Source organism: Bombina bombina, chromosome 7 (assembly GCF_027579735.1).
Source record: "Bombina bombina isolate aBomBom1 chromosome 7, aBomBom1.pri, whole genome shotgun sequence".
NCBI classification, from domain to species: Eukaryota; Metazoa; Chordata; class Amphibia; order Anura; family Bombinatoridae; genus Bombina; species Bombina bombina.
The window spans coordinates 578,881,342-578,895,605 of NC_069505.1; the positions used below are offsets into that span (position 1 = coordinate 578,881,342).

At 36.5% G+C, this 14,264-nt stretch overlaps 1 protein-coding gene across 2 annotated transcripts in view; it reads left to right on the forward strand.

Annotated features, from left to right (window-relative positions):
- Positions 1 to 14,264, forward strand: part of NLRP12 (NLR family pyrin domain containing 12) — a 183,120-nt gene that overhangs the window by 78,239 nt on the left and 90,617 nt on the right. For both annotated transcript variants that reach the window (XM_053722015.1, XM_053722017.1), the window contains exons 3-4: positions 5,545 to 5,580; positions 7,625 to 9,332. In XM_053722015.1, coding sequence (XP_053577990.1) covers positions 5,545 to 5,580; positions 7,625 to 9,332 — 1,744 coding nt within the window. The remainder of the gene's footprint in view (positions 1 to 5,544; positions 5,581 to 7,624; positions 9,333 to 14,264) is intronic.

A 14,264-nucleotide genomic window follows, 5' to 3' on the forward strand; every position in this document is an offset into this window, starting at 1 on the left:
TCTTGCTAATGTATAATATTAGTACTACATGACAGGAAATAGTGCTGCCATCTAGTGCTCTTGCTAATGTATAACATTAGTACTACATGACAATAAATAGTGCTGCCATCTAGTGCTCTTGCTAATGTATAACATTAGTACTACATGACAGGAAATAGTGCTGCCATGTAGTGCTCTTGCTAATTTATAACATTAGTACTACATGACAGGAAATAGTGCTGCCATATAGTGCTCTTGCTAATGTATAACATTTGTACTACATGACAGGAAATAGTGCTGCCCTCTAGTGCTCTTGCTAATGTATAACATTAGTACTACATGACAATAAATAGTGCTGCCATCTAGTGCTCTTGCTAATGTATAACATTAGTACTACATGACAGGAAATAGTGCTGCCACCTTGTGCTCTTGCTAATGTATAACATTAGTACTACATGACAAGAAATAGTGCTGCCCTCTAGTGCTCTTGCTAATGTATAACATTAGTACTACATGACAGGAAATAGTGCTGCCATCTAGTGATCTTGCTAATGTATAACATTAGTACTACATGACAGGAAATAGTGCTGCCATCTAGTGCTCTTGCTAATGTATAACATTAGTACTACATGACAGGAAATAGTGCTGCCATGTAGTGCTCTTGCTAATGTATAACATTTGTACTACATGACAGGAAATAGTGCTGCCCTCTAGTGCTCTTGCTAATGTATAACATTAGTACTACATGACAGGAATAGTGCTGCCATCTAGTGCAGTGTTTCTCAACAGCCGGGCCGCGGCCCACTACCGGGCCGCGACGGCCCTGCTGGTGGGCCACGACCCGACATTGCCTCCAGACACTCGCTCTGACAGGCCCGCCTTTACACATCTCCTAAATTTTGGACGGGCCTGTCAGAGTGCCACTGCGCATGTCAGTTTGCGCACTGTGAGCATGTAGTGGCGGGCGGGAGAGAGAAAGAGAGAGGGGAGGAGAGAGAGAAAAAGAGAGGGGAGGAGAGAGAGAAAGAGAGAGGGGAGGAGAGAGAGAGAGGAGAGAGAGAAAGAGAGGGGAGGAGAGAGAAAGAGAGAGGGGGGAAGAGAGAGATAGAGGAGAGGAGAGAAAGAGACTGTGTATATATATATATATATATATATATATTTCTTCCAAACCTACTGCAACCCACTCCCGATGCTTACCGGGCCCTGGACCGGTCCGGCTAAAACTTACCGGGCCTTGAGGTCACTTAGGTTGAGAACCACTGATCTAATGCTCTTGCTAATGTATAACATTAGTACTACATGACAGGAACTAGTGCTGCCATCTAGTGCTTTTGCTAATGTATAACATTAGTACTACATGACAGGAAATAGTGCTGCCCTCTAGTGCTCTTGCTAATGTATAACATTAGTACTACATGACAGGAACTAGTGCTGCCATCTAGTGCTCTTGCTAATGTATAACATTAGTACTACATGACAGGAACTAGTGCTGCCATCTAGTGCTTTTGCTAATGTATAACATTAGTACTACATGACAGGAAATAGTGCTGCCCTCTAGTGCTCTTGCTAATGTATAACATTAGTACTACATGACAGGAACTAGTGCTGCCATCTAGTGCTCTTGCTAATGTATAACATTAGTACTACATGACAGGAAATAGTGCTGCCCTCTAGTGCTCTTGCTAATGTATAACATTAGCACTAAATGACAGGGAATAGTGCTGCCATCTAGTGCTCATGCTAATGTATAACATTAGCACTACATGACAGGAAATAGTGCTGCCATCTAGTGATCTTGCTAATGTATAACATTAGTACTACATGATAGGAAATAGTGCTGCTATCTAGTGCTCTTGCTAATGTATAACATTAGTACTACATGACAGTAAATAGTGCTGCCATCTAGTGCTCTTGCTAATGTATAACATTAGTACTACATGACAAGAAATAGTGCTGCCATCTAGTGCTCTTGCTAAAGTATAACATTAGTACTACATGACAGGAAATAGTGCACTACATGACAGGAAATAGTGCTGCCATCTAGTGCTCTTGCTAATGTATAACATTAGTACTACATGACAGGAAATAGTGATATCCTCTTGTGCTGTTGCTAATGTATAACATTAGCACTACATGACAGGAAATAGTGCTGCCATCTAGTGCTCTTGCTAATGTATAACATTACCACTACATGACAGGAAATAGTGCTGCCATCTAGTGCTCTTGCTAATGTATAACATTAGCACTACATGACAGGAAATAGTGCTGCCATATAGTGCTCTTGCTAATGTATAACATTAGCACTACATGACAGGAAATAGTGCTGCCATCTAGTGCTCTTGCTAATGTATAACATTAGCACTACATGACAGGAAATAGTGCTGCCATCTAGTGCTCTTGCTAATGTTTAACATTAGCACTACATGACAGGAATTAGTGCTGCCATCTAGTGCTCTTGCTAATGTATAACATTAGTACTACATGACAGGAAATAGTGCTGCCCTCTAGTGCTCTTGCTAATGTATAACATTAGTACTGCATGACAGGAAATAGTGCTGCCATCTAGTGCTCTTGCTAATGTATAACATTAGTACTACATGACAGGAAATAGTGCTGCCCTCTATTGCTCTTGCTAATGTATAATATTAGTACTACATGACAGGTAATAGTGCTGCCCTCTAGTGCTCTTGCTAATGTATAACATTAGTACTACATGACAGGAAATAGTGCTGCCATCTAGTGCTCTTGCTAATGTATAACATTAGTACTACATGACAGGAAATAGTGCTGCCATCTAGTGCTCTTGCTAATGTATAACATTAATACTACATGACAGGAAACAGTGCTGCCATCTAGTGCTCTTGCTAATGTATAATATTAGTACTACATGACAGGAAACAGTGCTGCCATCTAGTGCTCTTGCTAATGTATAACATTAGTACTACATGACAGGAAACAGTGCTGCCATCTAGTACTCTTGCAAATGTATAACATTAGTACTACATGACAGGAAATAGTGCTGCCATCTAGTGCTCTTGCTAATGTATAACATTAGTACTACATGACAGGAAATAGTGCTGCCATCTAGTGCTCTTGCTAATGTATAACATTAGTACTACATGACAGGAAATAGTGCTGCCATCTAGTGCTCTTGCTAATGTATAACATTAGTACTACATGACAGGAAATAGTGCTGCCATCTAGTGCTCTTGCTAATGTATAACATTAGTACTACATGACAAGAAATAGTGCTGTCATCTAGTGCTCTTGCTAATGTATAACATTAGTACTACATGACAGGAAATAGTGCTGCCCTCTAGTGCTCTTGCTAATGTATAACATTAGTACTACATGACAGGAAATAGTGCTGCCATCTAGTGCTCTTGCTAATGTATAACATTAGTACTACATGACAGGAAATAGTGCTGCCCTCTAGTGCTCTTGCTAATGTATAATATTAGTACTACATGACAGGTAATAGTGCTGCCCTCTAGTGCTCTTGCTAATGTATAACATTAGTACTACATGACAGGAAATAGTGCTCTTGCTAATGTATAACATTAGTACTACATGACAGGAAATAGTGATGCCATCTAGTGCTCTTGCTAATGTATAACATTAGTACTACATGACAGGAAATAGTGCTGCCATCTAGTGCTCTTGCTAATGTATAAAATTAGTACTACATGACAGGAAATAGTGCTGCCATCTAGTGCTCTTGCTAATGTATAACATTAGTACTACATGACAAGAAATAGTGCTGTCATCTAGTGCTCTTGCTAATGTATAACATTAGTACTACATGGCAGGAAATAGTGCTGCCATCTAGTGCTCTTGCTAATGTATAACATTAGTACTACATGACAGGAAATAGTGCTGCCATCTAGTGCTCTTGCTAATGTATAACATTAGTACTACATGACAGGAAATAGTGCTGCATCTAGTGCTCTTGCTAATGTATAACATTAGCACTACATGACAGGAAATAGTGGTGCCATCTAGTGCTCTTGCTAATGTATAACATTAGTACTACATGACAGGAAACAGTGCTGCCATCTAGTGCTCTTGCTAATGAATAACATTAGTACTACGTGACAGGAAACTGTGCTGCCATCTAGTGCTCTTGCTAATGAATAACATTAGTACTACGTGACAGGAAACAGTGCTGCCATCTAGTGCTCTTGCAAATGTATAACATTAGTACTACATGACAGGAAATAGTGCTGCCATCTAGAGCTCTTGCTAATGTATAACATTAGTACTACATGACAGGAAATAGTGCTGTCATCTAGTGCTCTTGCTAATGTATAACATTAGTACTACATGACAGGAAATAGTGCTTCTATCTAGTGCTCTTGCTAATGTATAACATTAGTACTACATGACAGGAAATAGTGATGCCATCTAGTGCTCTTGCTAATGTATAACATTAGTACTACATGACAGGAAATAGTGCTGTCATCTAGTGCTCTTGCTAATGTATAACATTAGTACTACATGACAGGAAATAGTGCTGCCATCTAGTGCTCTTGCTAATGTATAACATTAGTACTACATGACAGGAAATAGTGCTGCCATCTAGTGCTCTTGCTAATGTATAACATTAGCACTACATGACAGGAAATAGTGCTGCCATCTAGTGCTCTTGCTAATGTATAACATTAGTACTACATGACAGGAAATAGTGCTGCCCTCTAGTGCTCTTGCTAATGTATAACATTAGTACTACATGACAGGAAATAGTGCTGCCCTCTAGTGCTCTTGCTAATGTATAACATTAGCACTACATGACAGGAAATAGTGCTGCCATCTAGTGCTCTTGCTAATGTATAACATTAGTACTACATGACAGGAAATAGTGCTGCCATCTAGTACTCTTGCTAATGTATAACATTAGTACTACATGACAGGAAATAGTGCTGCCGTCTAGTGCTCTTGCTAATGTTTTACATTAGTACTACATGACAGGAAATAGTGCTGCCATCTAGTGCTCTTGCTAATGTATAACTATAATACAATATGACAGGAAATAGTGCTGCCATCTAGTGCTCTTTCTAATGTATAACATTATTACTACATGACAGGAAATAGTGCTGCCATCTAGTGCTCTTGCTAATGTATAACATTAGCACTACATGACAGGAAATAGTGCTGCCATCTAGTGCTCTTGCTAATGTATAACATTAGTACTACATGACAGGAAATAGTGCTGCCATCTAGTACTCTTGCTAATGTATAACATTAGTGCTACATGACAGGAAATAGTGCTGCCATCTAGTGCTCTTGCTAATGTATAACATTAGCACTACATGACAGGAAATGGTGCTGCCATCTAGTGCTCTTGCTAATGTATAATATTAGTACTACATGACAGGAAATAGTGCTGCCATATAGTGCTTTAAATTATTTCCTTTTTTAAGGATAAAGCAAATTCCTCTCTTTTCATGTGTGTTTTGTTTACTGCCTGATTCTTTGAATCAGGGACTCTCCACTCTGCTTTTCTGTTTAAATTAGTTTAGTATTTAGACATTCACCTGTAATATAATCTGTACTTATTTTCCGCAGGCGCAAACAAATTGAACCATTCTAAAAACTTGGAAGGTATGTAAAAATGTTTTGTAAAATATTCATAGAAACATGTGAAATCTTGATGCAGTAAAGCGTGTGTATCTTTAGTAAAATATTCGTGGTCAGATTACGAGTGGCGCGCTGACAGTTACTAGCAAGCGAAAAGTGGTTTATTATGGGTGTTTGCATGCGTCGGATTTAGCGCTCGTATTACAAGCTGAAAGTAAACGTGAATGCTTGAGCGCAGTTAAAGTTAACGCGCGTTAGAATAGTGTGTCCTCAGAGCTCTGGTTAACTATTGCAAAACCAAAAAGTATCACAAAACACATAAAGAATACATTAAAAAGTACAGTTACACTCATAATAACACTGTCTGATAAAAATTATTTAAAAAAAAATTGTATTAAAGGGGCTGGAAGATATGGGGTCTCAGGTGTAGAGAAAAAAAAGGCTGCAAATGTCTTTGGAATGTGAAATCTTAATATTTTCATGTCGGGTTAGCACACTTGAGAATATGCGATCGGATTTGCGCGTGAGTAACGTGTTAGGTTTTTTCCCCACTTTTTTTGCTCTATTGACTTCTATGGGGGTATACGTTAAAGAACGAGCGATAATTTCAGCTTTTTGCAAGCATCGGGTTAGTGAGTGAGCAAAACCATTTTACTTTCAACTTGTGGTACGTGCGCTATCCGACGTGCGCAAAAAGCTTACTCCTAGCGGAGTTAACGGGGGGAGCGTTAAATAGCATTCCACTTGTAATCTGGCCCTAAATGCTCCTAGTTTTTAAAAATACTTTTTTTTATTCTTAGTTAACACAGGTTCTATTGATATTATCAGTTTAAGTTGTTTGGTAAATATTTTGTTAAAAAAGCAATAATTCTACTTTTTTTTACTATTCATACCATCCTACTGGGATCTCACTTGTAGCCTATATCAAGGCTCAATACATTTCTCCGAGCCCCGATTCTGGCTTCCAGCTTTTTTTTTTTGCTTTTTATTTAATAATCGACATACATACCATTATATAACTATTCCCCTGCTCCAAAACATTTTGTTTCCCATTATTCTAGATTGCTTCTGAATCCCAGATACATTGGTCAGTTCTCAATATTTGGGATTGACAGATCTAAATTTAAAAGGGACACTGAAGTCAAAATTAAACTTTTATGATTCGGATAGAGCAGCAATTTTAAAGAACTTTCCAATTTACTTCCATTAACAAAATGTGCACAGTCTTTTTATATTTACACTTTTTGAGTCATTAGCTCCTACTGAGCATTTGCAAGAATAAACGTGTATGCATTTGTGATTGGCTGATGGCTGTCACATGGTATGTGTATGCATTTGTGATTGGCTGATAGCTGTCATATGATAGAGGGGGAGTGGAAATAGACGTAACTGAAATTTGTCATAAATAAATCTACTACTTATTTGAAGTTCAGACTACGTGCTATTGCATTGCCTTTTTATCATGTGTTTGTTTATTATGCAAATCTACTGTATTTACTGGTGCTTTAAAGGACCAGTCAACACATTAGATTTGCATAATCAAAAAATGCAAGATAACAATACGATGCAATAGCACTTAGTCTGAACTTCAAATGAGTAGTAGATTTTCTTTATAACAAATTTCAAAGTTATGTAAATTTCCACTCCCCTTGTACCATGTGATAGCAATCAGCCAATCACAACTGCATATACGTATAGTCTGTGAATTCTTGCACATGATCAGTAGGATCTGGTGACTCAAAAATTGTAAATATAAAAGACTGTGCACATTTTTTTTATTGGAAGTAAATTGGAAAGTTGTTTAAAATTACATGCTGTATCTGAATCATGAAAATGTAATTTAACCTGAGTGTCCCTTTAAGAGCAGCCATGAAAAGATGCAAGGATATGGGAAATATAGTTCCCTGACACTAGGGATAAGTAATGTAGTGTAAAGGTCGATTTATTTATATATTTATTTATTTCTTTTCAAAAGAGTTTGCTAAATGTTGGTTAAATATATATTTTTCAGAACTTAGTGTAACTATGGCTTTCTGTTAGTATATAATATTTTCTTTTTATCACACAGATTGTAAAAAGAAATACATGGAATTCATAATAACAAAATATAAAAGAATTCAAGACCATAATGCACGTTTAGGGGAGACTGTTAATCTCGCTAAAAGGTACACCAGCCTCCTAATGATTACGAAGTATCGCAATGAAGAAGAAAGGACGCATGAGCTAACAAGCACGGGCAAAAAACATTTAAAACTAATGGATGAAAGAGCTTCCGATGAATATTCTAAAACTTCTATTGAGACTTTGTTTGATTCTAAAGAAACCCCAATAAATGTGATTCTACAGGGACCTGCTGGAATCGGAAAAACCATGACCGTCCAAAAGATCATGCTCAACTGGGCTTCTGGAACTCTGTATCAGGACATATTTATGTTTGCATTTTCCATTAGCTGTAGAGAAATTAATGGTATAACCGGGGAAATCAGTATGGTTAGTTTAATATCCAAGTTTTGTAATATTAAATGTTCTGAGAATTTAAAGTCCATTTTGGAGAATTCTAAAAAAATATTGTTAATAATTGATGGTTTTGATGAATTTAAATGGATACTTGACAAAGATACTGGAATTTGTAGCGATCCTTTTCAAGAAACTTCAGTAGAAATCCTATTAAACAGTATATTAAGGAAACATGTTCTTGAGGAAGCCACCATTATAGTTACCACAAGGCCATACGCATTGGAGAGACTTAATGAATGTGTCCATTTTGATCGTTATGTTGAAGTTCTGGGCTTCACAGAAAATGACCGCAAAGATTATTTTTATAATTTCTTTGAAAAAAAGGAACAGGCGGAGATGGCACTTGATACAGTGATAGAAAATGATATTTTATTCACAATGTGTTGTGTACCAATTACCTGTTGGATTGTATGTACCGTTCTGAAATTGCAAATCCAAAAAGATGCTCAACTGGCTAATTCTAAAACCACCACTTCCATTTACACTCTTTATTTAAAAAGTTTAATAAAATATCACGGCAGAGAATTCAACCAGTCTTTGTTAAGCAGAGTGAAGAAGCTGTGTGCTCTAGCCAAGTACGGAGTTTGTAATAAAACAATTCTATTTGAAGAAGAAGACATTTCCAACCATGGGTTGACTGGATCAGAAATAGAAGCTCTCTTCCTCAACGAAAATGTTTTTCAAAGAGACGTTGAATGTCACACCTGCTACAGTTTCATACACTTGAGTATACAAGAGTTTTTTGCAGCTTTATATTACGTACTGCTTGAAGATACAGAAACCAATGACCACTCAGGGAATCCCTTATCTTATAAAGAGGTGTTTGAGTTGATTGAGAAAAATAAGAAGTTATCTACTCTCACATTGACTATACGTTTCATGTACGGTCTTTCTGGCAAAGAACAAACTAAAGAAATTGAAAGAATATTTGGCTGTAAAATGTCAAAAGGAACCAAATCTGCCTTAGCCGACTGGATAACCAAAAGTTATTGTAAAAGAAAGATATTTTTTAATCCCGTTGATGAACTAACCTACTTATATGAAACTCAAGAGGAGGAGTTTGTGAGGAGCATGATGGGACTCTTTTTGCGTCTGGAGTTTTCTGAACTTGATGAGACAGAACTTAGTTTTCGAGCCATTTCCTACTGTTTTGTAAACAGTCCAAGGGATGATCATGAAGTCAGTTTCAAATCTTGTTACATGAGTAGAAAATTGTGCAAGATATTATTTCCAGCACTCATTAAGTGTACGGTGCTTGTGTAAGTTATATAATTATTGTTTAAAGGAAAGTAAAATAAATTCTTATATGTGCATACTAAGGTATGATTACAATTTGAGCGCAAAATATCACTTCAGCAATACGAGAGTACACTAATGTGCGTGGTATTATAAGTTAGGTGCAATGCTAAAGCGACCTTGCTTTCGCATTGCACGGAAGCTGTGCGCTATAGGCTCCAATTAGTCGCGCATTGATGGGCAGAAAATTTTAATATTTATGTTTATGAATATATACATATATATTTATGTGTTAATATGTGTATATACACATATTAACACACACATATATATATATATATATATATATATATATATATGTATATACACATATTAACACACACATATATATATATATATATATATATGTATATACACATATTAACACACATATATATATATATATATGTATATACACATATTAACACACATATATATATATATATATATATATATATATATATATATAAGCATATAAATATATATTTACAGGGAACACACAGTTCCCAAAGAGCTTTATGTAAAGGAACTTTTCAGTGCCCTTTTTTTTCTAACATCCCACACCCGCCAACTTTTAACCCCTAAAAACTGCTTAGTGCACAACCTGAAAAAATACATATTGCTTGCATGCTAACCCGACACCGCATTAGACAATCTACGCTAACCCGAAGATAGTAATGAATATTTTACATTCCAATGTTCTTCACATAGAAGAAAATGTTTTATTTATTTTTAAATCGATATATATATATATACATACCTGTGTATATATATATATATATATATATATATATATATATATATATATGTGTGTGTATTTTTGTCAAATGTAAGTATATCTATACTATAATCGTGTTTGTAATGTGTCCGTCGCGTAAGCTGCATCCAGGTGGATTTGAAAATGGCAGGGTGGTTCCGTCACCACAATAGACTGCCCTCCGGGCAGGCTTAACAAACTAATATATATATATAAATATATATAGGTACATACATATACACAGGGGTGGAGAAATAACACTATGGTTTATTAGTCAGGGGTTAAAAGCTACTAGCCCAGAAGGAAAAAGTTACTAGTCCACTTAATGTTAGAGATGGGAAAAGTAAAATTTCTAAGTCGTCCGCTACAATTTCTAGGTCATCCAGGACTCTCATCTGTAACGTACTTACTGTTCCTATATACTCTTACCTGTAATGTACTTACTGTTCCTATATACTCTTACCTGTAATGTACTTACTGTTCCTATATATTCTTACCTGTAATGTACTTACTGTTCCTATATACTCTTACCTGTAATGTACTTACTGTTCCTGTATATTCTTACCTGTAATGTACTTACTGTTCCTATATACTCTTACCTGTAATGTACTTACTGTTCCTATATATTCTTACCTGTAATGTACTTACTGTTCCTATATATTCTTACCTGTAATGTACTTGCTGTTCCTATATACTCTTACCTGTAATGTACTTACTGTTCCTATATACTCTTACCTGTAATGTACTTACTGTTCCTATATACTCTTACCTGTAATGTACTTAGTGTTCCTATATATTCTTACCTGTAATGTACTTACTGTTCCTATATACTCTTATCTGTAATTTACTTACTGTTCTTATATACTCTTACCTGTAATGTACTTACTGTTCCTATATACTCTTATCTGTAATGTACTTACTGTTCTTTGTATTCAAATCTGTACTGTACTTTCTGTTCTTGCAACATTTGCTACTGATAACCCGCCCCAGAGGAGTAAGAGGGGGTGGGGCTTAGAGCATCACCTGGATGGTACAAGAACAGGAACCTGGGAGGAATAGAAAAAAGACAATTTTCAAAGGTAAAATTATAGGAAATGAGAACAAATAAGTAATTAATGTATATTATATTCCAGTTTTTTCTATGTTTAATTTAAGGGCTTGACAAATTCCAGGAGCCACAGCTACTAACATTTGAATTCTGGCTTCCAACATTTTATTATTATTGTATATTTGTATATTAATGCCCTTATCTGGCTAATCTTTATATATCTGGCATAAATCTGTCAGCCCGTGCTTAAAGGGATAGTAAAGCCAAAATTAAACGTTTATGATTCAGATAGTTAAAGAGTAATCCTAGGTGAAATCAGGTGCGTACACGTGTTCTTAGCCATCTGGCAGCAGTGTTTGCAACAATGTTTATAGAATTGTTATACATAGTTGCTAACTTTGCTGCCACGCAGTATCTGTAGCTTTCTATGGCAGTAGTGTATGTAACTATGTATAACATTTCTATAAACATCGTTGCAAACACTTATTTAGATCGGTAGAGCAATGGCACCACTAGCGGACAAGCCCCCTAATAAAGTTACAGCGATCAGGTTTATTACCTAATGATTCCTTGGTTAGTATGATAGGGAGGGGTGCTCCGCACAATTGAATTGTTTAGGTACACGTTGTGGGAATACAAGGAAGATTCCCACTAAAGAATGCGGTTGTAGCACTCGCAGTCCTGACTACTAGATGGAATTGTGAACAGCTAAATTAAAACATAACTTTTAATTGGATTATATAAAACAGGGTGAGAAAATATTAAAACCAATGGGAGGAGTAGTACTCATAAATTAACCTTAATGCATATATATGATACTGATAATAGGCCTCTGAGGTATGATAGCCTAGTCAATATTAAGGTAAAGTAAACAGCATCAGATTATACTTAGATCATGTATTGTCATATGGGTAACATCCATGTATTTGCATAAATTGACAATAGGGGCCAGGTAAGTAGGGTGCTTGTATATACAATGGGTATGGTATTATACCTTAAGTAGAAATATCGGAAATTACGAATATTTGTGGGAGTCGGGGTCTTCCCAGTAAGATCCTAAAGGTATAGTGTTGTGTTTTAACACGTGCATCTGAGTATCATTCAAATGAAAGCATCTTATGTAGAAAAGATGCTCAGAGTTAAATCTAGTTCAAGTAACCAAATTGAATTCACTTCCACACTATTGGATAATATTCAAAGGTAAAGCTAGTATATTTTTATAAATTGCTGCTGCCGTGACAGAGAGCGTATAGTGCTATTTTATAGAGAATAGCCAATGTTGGAAAGATTGTGATAGCGTTTAAACCAAAATTGATACTCAGTCCTACTGGATATAATAATACAACCCCACTTATATATCTATAGTTAGACTTCAGGTAAAAGTCTGGGCTTCCTGAATGGAGCCCTAAGAATTAGAGTGTTATGCTTATACCCCTGAGTCTGAGTAGTACTATAAGTGGTTGCTATTGTTATATAAAATATGGTACTTGGGTAAGATCTCCAAAAATTAGGAGAATTGCTGTAATGTTTAAACGTATTGAATCAAAGGATATACACAGTCCTAATGAATATTGTAATAAGAATTGCACTTGTGTATCTTTAATTGGATTTAAGGCAATAATCATTATCATAATATTATCCAATAGTGTGGAAGTGAATTCAATTTGGTTACTTGAACTAGATTTAACTCTGAGCATCTTTTCTACATAAGATGCTTTCATTTGAATGATACTCAGATACTCGTGTTAAAACACAACACTATGAGGCCTATTTAACAAATGTCTGTCGGACCTGATCCGACAGTGCGGATCAGGTCCGACAGACATCGCTGAATGCGGAGAGCAATACGCTCTCCGTATTCAGCATGGTGCAATGCCGCCCCCTGCAGACTCACGGCCAATCAGCCGCTAGCAGGGGGTGTCAATCAACCCGATCGTACTCGATCAGGTTGAATTCCGGCGATTCCTGTCCACCTCATCAGAGCAGGCGGACAGGGTTATGGAGCAGCGGTCTTTGTGACTGCTGCTTCATAATTGCTGTTTCTGGCGAGCCTGCAGGCTCGCCAGAAACACGGGCTCTCAAGCTCCATTCGGAGCTTGATAGATAGGCCCTTATACCTTTAGGATCTTACTTCCACAAATATTCACAATTTCTGATATTTCTACTTAGGGTATATTACCATACCCATTGAATTTACAAGCACCCTACTTACCTGGCCCCTATTGTCAATTTAGGCAAATACATGGATGTTACCCATATGACAATACATGATCTAAGTATAATCTGATGCTGTTTACTTTACCTTAATATTGACTAGGCTATCATACCTCAGAGGCCTATTATCAGTATCATATATATGCATTAAGGTTAATTTATGAGTACTACTCCTCCCATTGGTTCTAATATTTTCTCACCCTGTTTTATATAATCCAATTAAAAGTTATGTTTTAATTTAGCTGTTCACAATTCCATCTAGTAGTCAGGACTGCGAGTGCTACAACCGCATTCTTTAGTGGGAATCTTCCTTGTATTCCCACAACGTGTACCTAAATTGTTGCAAACACTCTTGCCATATGGCTTAAGACACGTGCACCTTTCTGAGCTCACCATGGGACCTCGCAAGTTTAGACCTGGTTTTTCACGCAAACCCTCGCAGGTGCTGCCCTGGTGAAATTATTGTACAAAATGGGCAGTCCCTTCGAGTAGCGAGATGTTTCCTATTGAAAGAAATAGAGCTCACTGGAAAGAGAAAATTTGAACCTTGGAGCGAAGTTAGCAGTGAGCAGGGGGCGCTCTTTAAAAATTAAATCCTGACAATGTAAATCACATTACGCTGCTTTCTGCGTATAGCATCTTACAATCGCCTATATTTTTGTATGTATGTGTTTTTCTATTAGGGTTATAAGTAATTTGAGTGTTTGAGAAAAGCTCACCACCTTTTAGTTAGCGAGAAAAACTGTGAGATCTGCAGTGCGAAAATCTTTACATTACACTGGGATTAGAGAGGCAATTTCATATACACCCTTGGAACGCCCATTTTACGAAAAATCAACAATTACACTTTGTATTTTGTTCTTTTAAGTATATATATATATACAAAATCCTGTCTTC